The sequence below is a fragment of the Tasmannia lanceolata genome, unplaced genomic scaffold, assembly GCF_043159265.1.
Source record: "Tasmannia lanceolata isolate RefF3 unplaced genomic scaffold, GAP_Taslan_0.1 ptg000005l, whole genome shotgun sequence".
Taxonomy (NCBI): domain Eukaryota; kingdom Viridiplantae; phylum Streptophyta; class Magnoliopsida; order Canellales; family Winteraceae; genus Tasmannia; species Tasmannia lanceolata.
The window spans coordinates 16,843,474-16,856,520 of NW_027518682.1; the positions used below are offsets into that span (position 1 = coordinate 16,843,474).

General features: G+C 42.0%; 1 protein-coding gene across 1 annotated transcript; it reads right to left on the bottom strand.

Annotated features, from left to right (window-relative positions):
• Positions 1–564: 564 nt before the first annotated feature.
• LOC143876728 (GDSL esterase/lipase At4g01130-like) lies at positions 565–2,567 on the bottom strand. The gene is made up of 5 exons (XM_077378422.1): positions 2,202–2,567; positions 1,839–2,048; positions 1,555–1,721; positions 988–1,261; positions 565–878 (listed from the first exon to the last, which is right to left on the bottom strand). The coding sequence occupies exons 1-5, from the start codon at positions 2,464–2,466 to the stop codon at positions 649–651; spliced, it is 1,146 nt and encodes a 381-aa protein (XP_077234537.1). The 5' UTR covers positions 2,467–2,567; the 3' UTR covers positions 565–648.
• Between the last annotated feature and the right edge of the window lie 10,480 nt (positions 2,568–13,047).

A 13,047-nucleotide genomic window follows, 5' to 3' on the forward strand; every position in this document is an offset into this window, starting at 1 on the left:
GTTTCGGTTGAGACCGAAAGCGAAATTGGGTAAATTCGAAATGTTACAAAATTTCGACTGAAATTTCAAAAATTCGATCGAAATTTCATTTCCCCCAAAATTGCAGGCCGAAATTTAAGGAATATCTCCAAAAAATCAGTTTTTTAATCATTATTTAATATTATCCCGAAATTTCGTGGATTTCGTCGAAATTGGTTACGGGATAAAATATTGCTTTATCCAATTTCAATCGATTTCGTCCGAAATTTTGAAATTTTTGCTGAAATTTTGGTTTCAATGAGGACTGAAATGCATCTCCATTCACTTTTTCTAGAGGGATTCTTTGCTTTACGTGGAACCCTGACACGAGTTACATGAGTTGGGGCAAAGATATTAGATATGTGCTTTTAGGGCCTATACTTTTGTGGTACTCGATACTCCTAGCTTATGTCCCGTAGCACTTGTAGGGATCGGTTGCAATGAGCACCAGATCAACAAATGAATGTGTGCACTTTACATGTATTGACCTGGAGCCACATTTCTTTAATATACTTTGTGTTTCATCAAAAAAAAAAACAGAAACCATGAAAAAAATCTCCATTCATTGGGTAGTATTTATTGAATAAAATAAACTTTACATTGACATTGTTTTGACAATAGTAAAGTTTGTTAGTGGAAGAGAGAAGCAGGCTTCAAGTAAGGCATCCCTTTCATCATCTCGTCCACAAAGCGTTGGCTAAAAGCATCAGTGAAATGGTCACCATCCCAACTCATATACTCCCATGGTTTACTGCACCCTTTTGCTTCACGTTGAGGTCCACAATGAATTTTAGGGTTGTAGTTATAAGGTGGTCCTCCATACCCACAACATGCCTGGAATTTCACTTTCTCTTCCAACCCTGCATTAGCCAACACAAAATTATCCTTCAAATTTTCATTAAAGATAAAGACTTTCGAAGACTGTACGTTCTGTGTGAGTAAGAAGGGGAAAAGGAAGAGTAGTGTTACCGTAGTTTGATGGGTTGGCTATGGCTTCTAACATGAAGGAATAGATGTCTGCAACCATAATATTCATATCTTGATAGTGGCGAGTGAGATTTGCTAGGGCTTTTTCCAGTTCAAGGTTTGTATTTTGCACGACATCGTTATACTCCTTAAGACATCCCAATCCATCTTTTGAACTGAAAGGTCCCGAAGAAATTCGAGCCAGTAGTGTTGGAAAGCATCCTAAGGCCGGAACAGTGAAGACCATGAAATTCTTTGCCCCTTCTTTGTGAAGATCCTGCTCACAAACAACATTGCAATATATAAGTTTGACAAATGGTGTATGGTGTAAACAGATAAGGTGGATCCAGCAGATGAATAGCTGAGATCATGGTGTTAAAGTATAAATAATTAAATAACTCCAACTCTAATCGGTTGTTTCACATGGTATTAGAGCTATTGCCTCACGGTAGTTCTTGGGTTCAAAACCAAACGACTCCTTGATAATAAAAAAATCCACATTTCTAGCCAACCCAAAAATTTAGACCTCTTTGTACAATAATCTAAGGTGAAAACAAAAAATATGCACACCTGTACGCCCTTGGAAATTGCTGATATGATTTGTGGAACAAGCTTCTCTTTTATAAGAGGAGGAGTTTCTGTAGCCAAATTGCTGTAGATATCATTGGAACCAATGAAAATCATGTAAATCCCATCCTTGAATGCCTTCAATGGTGGAATACGAGAAACCAACTGATCTGGAAACAACCACAACCTCAAATGAGAAAAGAGATATTGGAAGTGGGATCCCAAATTTCTAATCAGAAAATCTCCTCAAAATATAAGGCCCCCTTGATCATGTAACATTTACGTACCTGATCTGTTTTTGGAACGTAAGAGAGCATGGACATTTCGTTTGAATCGGACAAAGTGGTCTGTCTGTAAGGGGAGTGAAAAGGTAACTGGTCCTCCTGTACTCACATTTCTCGCCGTTCCTCCGGCTGTTGCGAAGTTGACACCCCTTCTGTAGTTGGTATCCATGTTTTTGAAGTAGGGTTGTACAAAAGGAAATCCCCACTTAGAAGCTGCAATCAGTTTTCATACAAAAAGCAAATGTCATAAGTTTTGTAAGTCTAATTTAACAAATTATTTATGGAGTGCCCTTATCAAAACAAGTTAGTCATTTCCCCAATAGTTAACCATATTAGTGATCGTTTGATCAAGGATTGAGCTCTCACCGATGAAGTCAATGATCACGCGACCGTCAGAAAATCTTCCCGAAGGTGCACCGAAGAAGGTGGAACCATAGGGAGAATTTTCGGCACCCGCAATGAAGGGGAATGCCTCAATTACATTACCAGTGTCACTGAGCGAATCCCCAAACACGAACATGGCTGGAGGTGTATAGTGGGAAAAGGTTTCACTCTTTCCAAACTTTCGAGACTCAGTTGATTGGAAAAGAAAAACACACAATAGAATCAGAGAATAGATGAAATTTGCCATCTTTGAGTTTAGTCGTGCTGCTCTACTTGGAACTCAAGTGGCCTTTTATAAGAGGATGGATGAAAGGAGGAGTTTAGTTGTGTACTTATGTTGCTTTACTTGGAACTCAATGGCTTTTATAAGAGAGGATGGATGAAAGAAGGGCCTGGTCAAAGAGACAGGAAACGAAACAAGTGGCTATGGTTGGTTGACGTTATCAAAGTTAGAATTAATTACGTGGTTTTTGCTGACTATGAAAAAAAATCTATGTTTTTATACGTTTTGACAATTTGACCTATGCAACACGGCCAAGCCTATTTAGAACTGGTCTCTATAGACTGTTCTCCACGCGGATAGAAATCCTTGGATATGCTGTTCCAGAGTTTGGCTACCCTCTATTTTTAAAAAAAAAGGGTTTGGCTACCCTACTTGGATAATTTTTTCTTGAATAAGCCCTTGGATTGGGTACGGTGCTTGCATACTATGTATTATCCAGTGCAGCTGTTCTCCACGTGGAGTCGTGGAAAACACGCCACAGATCTGCAAGAGTCCAACACTGCTAAAGCACTATCAAGATAACAACAAAGTAATCTTTTGTGATTTTCCAAGAAGCTAAACATAAAGACGATGAAACAACCGGATGTTTTGGCATTATCATTACAAAGAAGAGATTCCGGATTTGGGTTCCTCCATATCTTCAAGGATGATTGAATCAAGTGGCTAAGAAGTTTCAAACTTTATATTACATATCCTTTGCGTGTCTGATTAACTAGGCTATGATCAGTAGCTAGTCCAAGAGGATGGTCAGCCACACAGGGAATGAAAAGAATAATACAATTCCACTCTTAAGAAAACTCCTATCTAAAATTTATTATGCTTGTGCAATTTTTCATCTCTCTTGTTGGGGGTGCAACTTGGGTCGGGCTCAACTTGAACCCAACAGGTTCAATCCGATTTTGGCTCGGGTTGGATTGGGAAAAGCCAATCCAATTTAATTTCGGGTTGGGTTAGTATTGTGGCCTGAGCAACCTCTAATTTAATTTATCTTGATTTTCTTTGGGTTATTGTATTTTTCTATTTGGTCCAAGGTGAACCGACACCAACCCAACTCAACCTGACCCGATTTTGGGTTAGATGGGCTGGGTTAGGGTTGACATATTTGTAGGCGGGCTGGGTTAGGGTTGATGGAATGCTATCTCTGGTTGAGTTAGGGTTGGCCTCAACCCGATCCCACCCGACCCGAGTTTCATCTCTCTCTCTCCTTCTAGTTCAAAACCACATTAGTTCTCCGCTATCAACGGTATCCGCTTCGGATTTTTGATCTAGTCTAAAAGCACAATAGCTGGCTATCAATTCAGCCGATTTGTCATGGTTCTGTCGGCTTATTGGATGCCTCCATTATCTCTCCATTACTAGCCTAGACATCCAACTTGTTTGTTAATACTCTTAGCCAATTTATGCAGAATCCACAACAACATCATATGGATGCTGCTGTCCGTGTTCTACGTTATTTGAAATCCAGCCCAGATCAAGAACTCAATATAAATTGATTGTCACATTGTTCGCGAACGACTACAATCGGGAGTCATCAATACTAAATTACTAATGTCCCATCTCATTTTCAAATAGCAGATTTCTTCACCAAAGCATTGGGCCTTGATCTGTTTCATACACTACTTTCCAAGTTGGGCATTCTTTACCTTCATGCTCCAACTTGAGGGGGAGTATTATGGTTTTTCTTGCAAAGCACGGCACTGATTTGCACGAGTCCAACACTGCTGTACCACTATCAAGATAACAACAAAGTTATCTTAATATGAACTCCTAACCATTCTGTAACTTTTTTCATGAGATAAGATCTCCATGAAATCCTAACCGTCTAATATGCATATTACTCTATGGAATGAAAAGAAGAATACCATTCCACTCTTAAAGAAAACTCCTATGCCTCTAAAATTTATTATTCTAATATCTGGGGACCAGATCGAGTACCCGAGTTTCTCAGTTCATATACACTTTGCCTTCTGTTTTGTAAATGAGATTATTCATGAATGACTTGATTATATTTAGTCAAAGGATATTTATGAGATTTTATCATATTTTGGAAGTGGGACTTGCTAGGGACCATCGCAGAAGGCATTTCGCAGCCAGGCTGTTGCATGTAAGAGCAGCCACCGCAGATGAATTAAATGAATATGACAAAATCTGAGCTTGTGTGGCTGCTCTTACATGCAACAGCCCAGCCGCGAAATGCCTTCCGTGATGGTCCCTAGCAAATCCCCTTCATGCTTTCCTCACTCCCACCCTCTTAAGTATCTGCCTCTCAGCCCATCTCTCACAACTAACCCCCACTAAAATTCGAGGGAATATTTTTTTGTGGTTACCAAAATGCCCTGAGATTGCTTCCACAGATTTTGTCCTTTGCTAAAGAATGAGTGGGCAAGACGTTGACTTTAAGTATAGTTTCTTCCATTCTATCATTGCAAGACAAGAGATTATCAAGAACTCTCTCTATTACCAAGAACTCTTTCTAACATCAACCGTGTTTGGCATGTCCTCCGCATTGATAAAATTAAGTCACAGCCAATGGCGAATTAATTTTCAGAAAACCAAATATTAGGAAAAAACGCCATTATCTTTAGGGCAGTGAGAAATTCGCACCCCTTGTAGGACCCCTTTAACGTGAATTGACCCATAAATAGCCTTAAAGCCTCCCACAAGCGTTTAACGTAAATTGACCCATAAAAAGCGTTAAAGCCTCCCACATGGTTTTAATGTGAATTGACCCATAAATAGCGTTAAAGCCTCCCAAAGGGGGTGCGAATTTATCTTCGCTTATATTTATTTTAAAGATGCACTCTACATTCTGCAAAACATGCAAAGTCTCATTTACCATTATGAACATCCATATATTGGGCTTCACTTCAATAATATAAACTTTGACAAACGGATTTCATCACGGACGGCCTAGACAAAAGTTCAATGGATCTTGCCCTACTCGGCCACGGGTCAAACTTGTAAGATAAGCAAACGGATTTCATCACGGAAGGCCTCGACAAAAGTTCAACGGATCTTGCCCTACTTGGCCTCGGGTCAAACTTGTAAGATAAGATGACATCGGCATAGCTATAAGACAGCCATCTTTTAGCTCTGACCAGTACTTACAAAGCCACTTGTTCTCTTTCATGTATCTTTTCTAGGACCTTGCCTAAGCTTTATTTTTTCTTCCACTTTGTCTGTTGAGAAAATCTGCCGCCCAACTCCGTTCCAATATGGCACAAATAAACGGAAAAGTAAAATAAGCTCAAGCTGCAAGATGAACGCCGAGATTTTACGTGGTTTGGCAATATGCTTACATCCACAGGTGAGAAACATGATCTTCAGAAAAACAATATACTAGGGTTACAATGGATTAAACCCAAAATCTACAAACCCGCAAACCCTTTCCTTGCCTTCTTACCCTATACCGTACGCGATGAGTAACGAAGAAAATCCCGAGAAAAGACCCAAGAAGAACCATAACCTCTCCTCCTCCTCTCACTCTCTCTATCTCTCTCTCTAGCCACGGACCGCATGTGAAACCGTTCTCTCTCTACAGCTGACTCTTGCCTCCCACTTCATTGATTCACGGAAGATTTTAGAGACCTTTCATTAGGCTTTTCCCCCAGCCCAAGTTTCTGATTCCATTTCTGCATTCCCGCACAAGCTAAATTAGTCAACTTTCACAACATCGTCATTTTGGGTGCGTTAGAATATTTTTTTTGATGGGTGCGTTAGAATTGCCGTGAATTAGGGATCATAATCTGACATCCTATTGTGATTCTTATTCCGCTTCCCCTATAAATGAAATCGAAAAAATTAAAAAAAAAAAATCAATAAAAATTTAAGTCCGATCAAGGCAGAATCAGAGTACCCCTGTTACTTTGGTAAAATATATTCAGACATTTTGGGCGATGATTTATTCGCACCCCTGTTACGTTAAAGTTTGCCCACAATTCCCGTTAAATGGGGTACCTATTATCATACAGCGGAAACCAATTTATCATATCCATGAATTTTAGACCTGTCAAAAGCGACCGTTGCCCGCGGGTCGACCCAACCCACCCGCAAATTTGCGGGCACGGGTCGGGGTTATAATGACCCGCCAAAGCCGATCCGCAGGTGACCCAACCTGCAAAAACACTGGTCGGGTCGGGTCAACCTGCGGGCACCATAGATTTTTTGGATTTTTTTTTACATTTTTTATTTTAAAATAGAAAATGAGATCAAGGGCTAAGAGCATCTCACTTTTTGAGGTGGAATAGTGCACTTGTGTTTGGAAATCAGCCATGCTAACAGCATCTCACTTTTTGAGGACTCCCAACTTCCAGCAGCTCATGAGCATTACTAATTTTCTATGCATGAATACAGTCCTTATTTTTCAAAATGGATGACTCAGCATGCCAACTATAAAGGCTATGTCTGGTCCAGTGCAACACATAACAAACATGATACTACCAATCAGTTTAGAATAATCTAACTGATCCACACACTGTCTCTGCCTTAGAGATCAGCTTCTTGGTATAATCAAAATGGTGTCTCAATCGGTTTGCACTCACTGCATCCCAATAAGGAAAGCATTTTTTTTTCATATAATGGGCTAGGCCAAGGGCGATTCCTTGCCTTTCAAAAACTTACTTTCGTACTGAAAATGGTGTTAAAAACACCAAGGTCTTTTCATGTCGAATTCTTTATCCAAGGTTAGTTTCACATTACTCACCACAGAGAGAGATTGGAAACAAGAATCAACATCTACATACAAGCAAATAATCATGACTTTATTTGACACAAAATGATAGTAAAAGCATTTATCAGAGTAATTGATCAGAAAACCCAAAGCTCTTTACTACTTTGTCAAATTTTTGTTGTCACAATTTAGGTGTTTGATTAAGACCATAACAAAATTTTGTATAAGCACATACAAATATCTACTTACAGCCCATAGTCTTAGCCCTTTTTGGCAAATCGACTAGCTGTCAAGTTAGATTTTCTAACAGAGAGCTCATTTCATCATGAATGGCTTCTGCCCATAACAAAGAGTCCCTAGATCTCATCACTTCCTGATAGGATGATGGATCATTCTCCAAATGGTATGTCACAAAGTCCTCACCAAAATTCTTGCGTACTCTACCACATATAAATGAAGTGCATATACCAAAATAATATTAACTACTTTAACATCTTATAAAGTTAGTTGTTTACCTGAAGAAAGGGCCAAGTTTACAGTACCAGTGTGAGTAACCTCCATGTCTGCTCCACTAGCCACTATACCAGTCTCCTTTACTTCGATAACACCAGTGAAAATTTTCTTTGAGGTGTAAGCATGACAAATGGCTTATGTATCCGACCACAAATTTGAAGAAGTACTGGCCTTTTTTTTTTTCAACATGGCAGTGAAACTTTTAGGCTCAGCTTTATCTACCAACATAGTAGCTTCCTTATATGGTGTATCCAGACGATTAACGTTTGACAATCTCAAAGGGAATTGCAGTCTTGTCCATTTTAGTCTAATTTACCAAAATAAAATATGGAAATAGTGCACCTGATTTGCGAAGCGCGATAACCAAATAAGAATAACTAAGCGCGAACCAAATCCAAACTTGAATCCGAGATATCCAAGATGAAGCCCAACAGCAAAAGATTACTACCAAGGGAAAAACCCAAACCCAACCTATTGGGATTTACAGGGGGTGAACCAAGAACAAAGAACCAGCCAAGGCGAAACCCGAGGCGAGGGTTGTTCAGACTATCCAACTGTCGGCAAAACTAGTTGGCAAGAACTGGTCTAAAACCAATTGCAAATCCCAAAACAGATTGGCCTTCTGTATAACCCGCGATTTACAAAGCTGTTATCTTGCAAATCCTTGTGGAACCCGATCCGAGGACGGGCGCCGAGGGACGCGAGATCCCTCCTGCAATCCTCTGGATCTCCACAATGTGAAGGAGAGCTCTGCCAAGGAACTCTCGAAACCGGTGCCACCCTCACAGCATAGCATGAGTGGCGATACAAAACGAATGAGATACATCCTGATCAGGAGCCAGGGCTCGAGACCAAGATGAGCCTAAAAATAACTCAGAGTCGCCATCCATGGATCGCCATGGAACCAAAACAAATGCTCTGTTTGCAATGGATAACCAGAGATACAAAAGGTCCGTGCCTGATGACGAATGGAGAAGGTCCGAAGAGCGCCCCCAATTCGCCCGAGTGCGAACACTTGGTCTCTTATGCCATTTTTCATTAACTTCGAAGAAGTTTGGGTAAAAATCATGTGAAATGGGAACAAATATCCCCGAGTGGACGTCTACCTAATCATGCATGACTCGGGGATGCAATAATAAACACACATAAAGTAAGATAAAAGATGTGCCACCTAATGACAACTGGGTTATGAGTGACATGCCTAACAGGTGTCTAAGTTCTGGTGGACGAACACATGCATGCTACAGCTAAAGGTATAGGTCTGCACAAGAAAGTAAGAAAACACAACAAAATATACAATAACTACACAACAAATCCTAAGACTCTAAAACAATTTAGCCCGAGTCTTCGGATGGTCTGATGTTCATCCAAAGAAGCCTACGTATCCCCGCCTCCACGAGAATCAAGGCAACGTAGTTCTTCGCGCCTATTCTAAGCTAGGATGCATAAGACACTGTGGAACCCAGATCCGAGACGGGGGTGGAGGACGGGCCCCCGCGCGAGTCTCTAGATCATCCACGTGAAGGAGAGCCCCACCAAGGAACCCTCGAAAGAGTGCCCCTCACAGCATGAGCGGCGATGTAAAGTGAGATACCTCTCGATTCGGGGACTAGCCCGGATTCGAGACGCACCTTAAGCAAAGAAAGAGTCGCCATCCAAGGAAGTGGGCCCTGGATCCCATGCTGTGCTCTGTTGCAACGGATAACCAGAGATATAAAATAGGGTTCGTGCCTGATGACGAATGGGGAAGGGATTAGGCGCCCCCAATTCGCCCAAGTGCTAGCACCTGGTCTCTTATGCCATTTATTATTAATTTTGAAGAGTTTTGGGCGAAAATCATGCGAAATGAGAACGAATATCTCCGAGATAACGTCTAGCTAATCATGCATGTCTCGGAGATGAATAAGAAGCACACACAAAAGAAATGAAAGATATGTCGCCTAAGAATAGCTAGGTTATGAGTGAATTGCCTAATTGGTGTCTAAGTTCTGGTGGACAAGCACATGCATGTTACAGCTAAAGGTATATGATCTGTACATAAAAATAAGAAAACACAGCAAAACACACAACACAACACGACTCGACACACGACCCGACACGACAAACCCTAGACTCTAATGCAATACTTGACTCGGACCAGGATGGCCATCCATCCTAGCTGCACTACGTATCCCGGCCTCGGGAAGAATCAGAGCCAACGTAGTTCGGTGTCCTATGCTAAACTACAATGCCTAAACCTCTAGGACCGCTATCCTAGACTCGATCAACTAGACTCGACTAGTTTTTAAAGCTTTTTGTGCGATTGCTTAAATTCAAGTGGATTGTGATTTTTACGACTCTCTATATGTCCTAACTAATGCAGGTTGTTTAGCCTTAAGCTAATGCAGGTGGGCCCTACATCCTATGTGTATCTAGGCTGTGCAACATAAAGAAAACCATGGGCTGACTATATGCTTCCTAGTCTAGCCATCGGTTCGACTAAGTGTCTGACCGATCGACTCGAGGCCTCCTAACTCTAGGGACACTCACACGACAGGACACACCACATCAATACAAATCAAGACCGACTCCTAACTCTAAAACACCCTAAATATCTAGGACAGACTCCTAACTCTAGGGGAAGATCTTTTTGAAAAGGTTTTGAAGTTTTTTGTATTTTTGGGAGGTTTTGAAGTTATGAAAAATGGTGAAAGTTGTGAGAAATATTTACAAAAATGGTGACTGAAAATGGTGAAAGGGTGTAAGAATGGTGTCTAAAAATGGTGAAAGGGTGTAAAAATGGTGACTGAACTCAGGGTGCCAGCAGCACGCCTGAGCTGCCTACGTACCCCTCAGCTAGGGATCAAGCCATCCGTAGTTCGGACCAGAATTCCTAACTACTCTGCACATGACTCAAGATTTTTTTTGAAATTTTGATTTTTAAAATGTTTTTGGATTTTGAATTGTTTTTGAGATGTTTTTGAATTTTCAAGTGTTTTTTGGAATGTTTTTGTTGTTTTCAAGTATTTTTGAAATATTTTTGTTGTTTTTTTGACACCAGAGAATAAAATCCTATCATCATAAGGGTAGGGAGACTTCTGGAATCCCGCAAAGGTTGGACATCATCCTATACTTTGCGGGGGAACGAACAGGAAAATAACTCGGCAAGGGTTGGACAGCATCCTATACCTTGCAGGAGCGGGTAAAGATCACGACTTGATGAGAGGATGGACAGAATCCTAACCCCTATGATGATAGGAAAAACTCCTGGACTGACTGAAGGACTGACTCCTGTGCTGAAGACTGTTATAATTACTATTTATAATTACTATACAAGATTACTATTCAAAAATACTATTCATAATTACTATTTATAGGTACTATTCAAAACTACTATTCATAATTACTATTTATAAGTACTATTCAAAACTACTATTCATAATTACTATTTATAAGTACTATTCAAAACTACTATTCACAGTAGGACTCGTTGATGTGGGACCCGCTGTTGTGGGACCCGCTGTTGTGGGACCCGCTGCGGGACCCGCTGCGGGACCCGCTGTGGGACCCGCTGATATGGGACCCACGGATGTGGGACCCACGGATGTGGGACCCGCTGTTGTGGGACCCGTTGTGGGACCCGCTGTGGGACCCGCTGTGGGACCCGCTGATATGGGACCCGCTGATGTGGGACCCGCTGTGGGACCCACGGATGTGGGACCCACTGTTGTGGGACCCGTTGTGGGACCCACTGTTGTGGGACCCGCTGGGACCCGCTGTGGGACCTACTGATGTGGGACCCGCTGTAGGACCCGTTGTGGGACCCACTGTGGGACCCGTGTAGTGCAAAGAATGAATAATTAAAAAAAAAATGAACTTACGCCACAAGAGATCCAGGAAGGTGTTGACAGAGTCGTGCTTGTGTGGGGCCCGCTGATGTGGGACCCTCTGATGTAGGACCCGCTGATGTGGGATTCGCTGGAGGTGGGGCCCGCTGGAGGTGGGGTGGAGGAGATGTGGATGCCGGTGGAGCTCCAGTGGTTGGTTGGGAGGATGCCGGAGAAGGTGGTGGTGATCGGTGGATGGCCGGTCGGAGATGGGTTTGGCCTCGCCGGATTCCGGCTGGATTGCCGGAGGAGAAGACTCTCTCTCTCTCTCTCTCTCCCTCTCTCTCTCTACAGATCTCTCCTCTCTCTCTCTCTCTCTCTCTCTCCCCTCTGCAGATCTCCCTCTCTCTCCCTCTCCCCTCTGGTTTTTCCCCTTTTCTTTTTCTCTGGTTTTTCCTTTTTTTTTTTTTTTTTTTTCTCTGGTTTTTCCCTTGCTGTTTTCCCACCCGTTTTTTTTTCTTTTTTGTTTTCTTTCTTTCTCTGCGAGAGAGAGAGATCAGAAGACCCATGATGACGAGTCATCATGAGGGGAGAAAATGAGAGTCTTTTGTCCCCCTCTTGTCCCCCCTAATTCCCATTTTTTTGCAAAATAATAAATAAAAAAAAAATAAAAAATAATTTTCAAATGGCATTGGATGCCATGCGAAAACCAAAACCACTCATTACGCCCACTTTAAAAACGAAGAAAATGATGACCGTCCTTATTCTCTCTTTGACCACATAAGCGGGTCCCACAACAGCGGGCCCCACACAAGCGGGCCCCACGCAAGCGGGTCCCACATCAGCGGGCCCCACATCAGCAGGTCCCACACAAACGGGCCCCACAAAAGCGGGCCCCACAATAGCGGGTCCCACACAGGCGGGTCCCACACAAATGGGTCCCACACAAGCGGGCCACACATTCTCTTTTGCTCGGATTAATTTCATTCATTTTCCGTCTGACCTCGGGATTTTATTCGAATATGCGGGTTTAGGGCCTTGTCAAAATGGGGTGTCTACAGATGCCCCTCTTTGGCAGAGTGTGCTTGTCGCGCGAATGTCAAAGCTGAACAGACAACACATTTTGACTGGCCCAAAATTTATTTTACAAAGATTGAACTCGTGGAGGGAACAGATGTCTCAGGGGTCTCACTCGAATTGGAGGGAAGGGATGCCTCAGGGGTTTTGAATGAAAAGGATTTTGATTATTGGCTTGATGCTCTCAAAGATGCTCTCAGAGAGACTTTCGTTTTAAAATTTCACATTCAACATGACTTAATATTAATTTGGTGAAATGCTGGACACATAACTCAGCATTCAAAACATATTGGTGAGATAGCCTCCCACCAGAGAAATAACTCGAGTAACACATCGGTCACACTCGAGTAACACATCGGTCACACAGGTATTCCTGACTCCGCACTTGGGTGACGGCACACTGTGGAACGACGGACCATGACTTGACAACAAAATAACTAGAGAGAGTTGTTGTCCAGCTTTTCACCAAATTAGACAAGG

Excerpts from the sequence above, each read along its gene's own strand:
- LOC143876728 (XM_077378422.1), bottom strand. The coding sequence starts at position 2,466 with ATGGCAAATTTCATCTATTCTCTGATTCTATTGTGTGTTTTTCTTTTC. Across the intron at positions 2,049-2,201 it reads CGTGATCATTGACTTCATCG|CTTCTAAGTGGGGATTTCCT; the intron begins GTGAGAGCTCAA and ends AACTGATTGCAG. Across the intron at positions 879-987 it reads AGCCAACCCATCAAACTACG|GGTTGGAAGAGAAAGTGAAA; the intron begins GTAACACTACTC and ends TGGCTAATGCAG.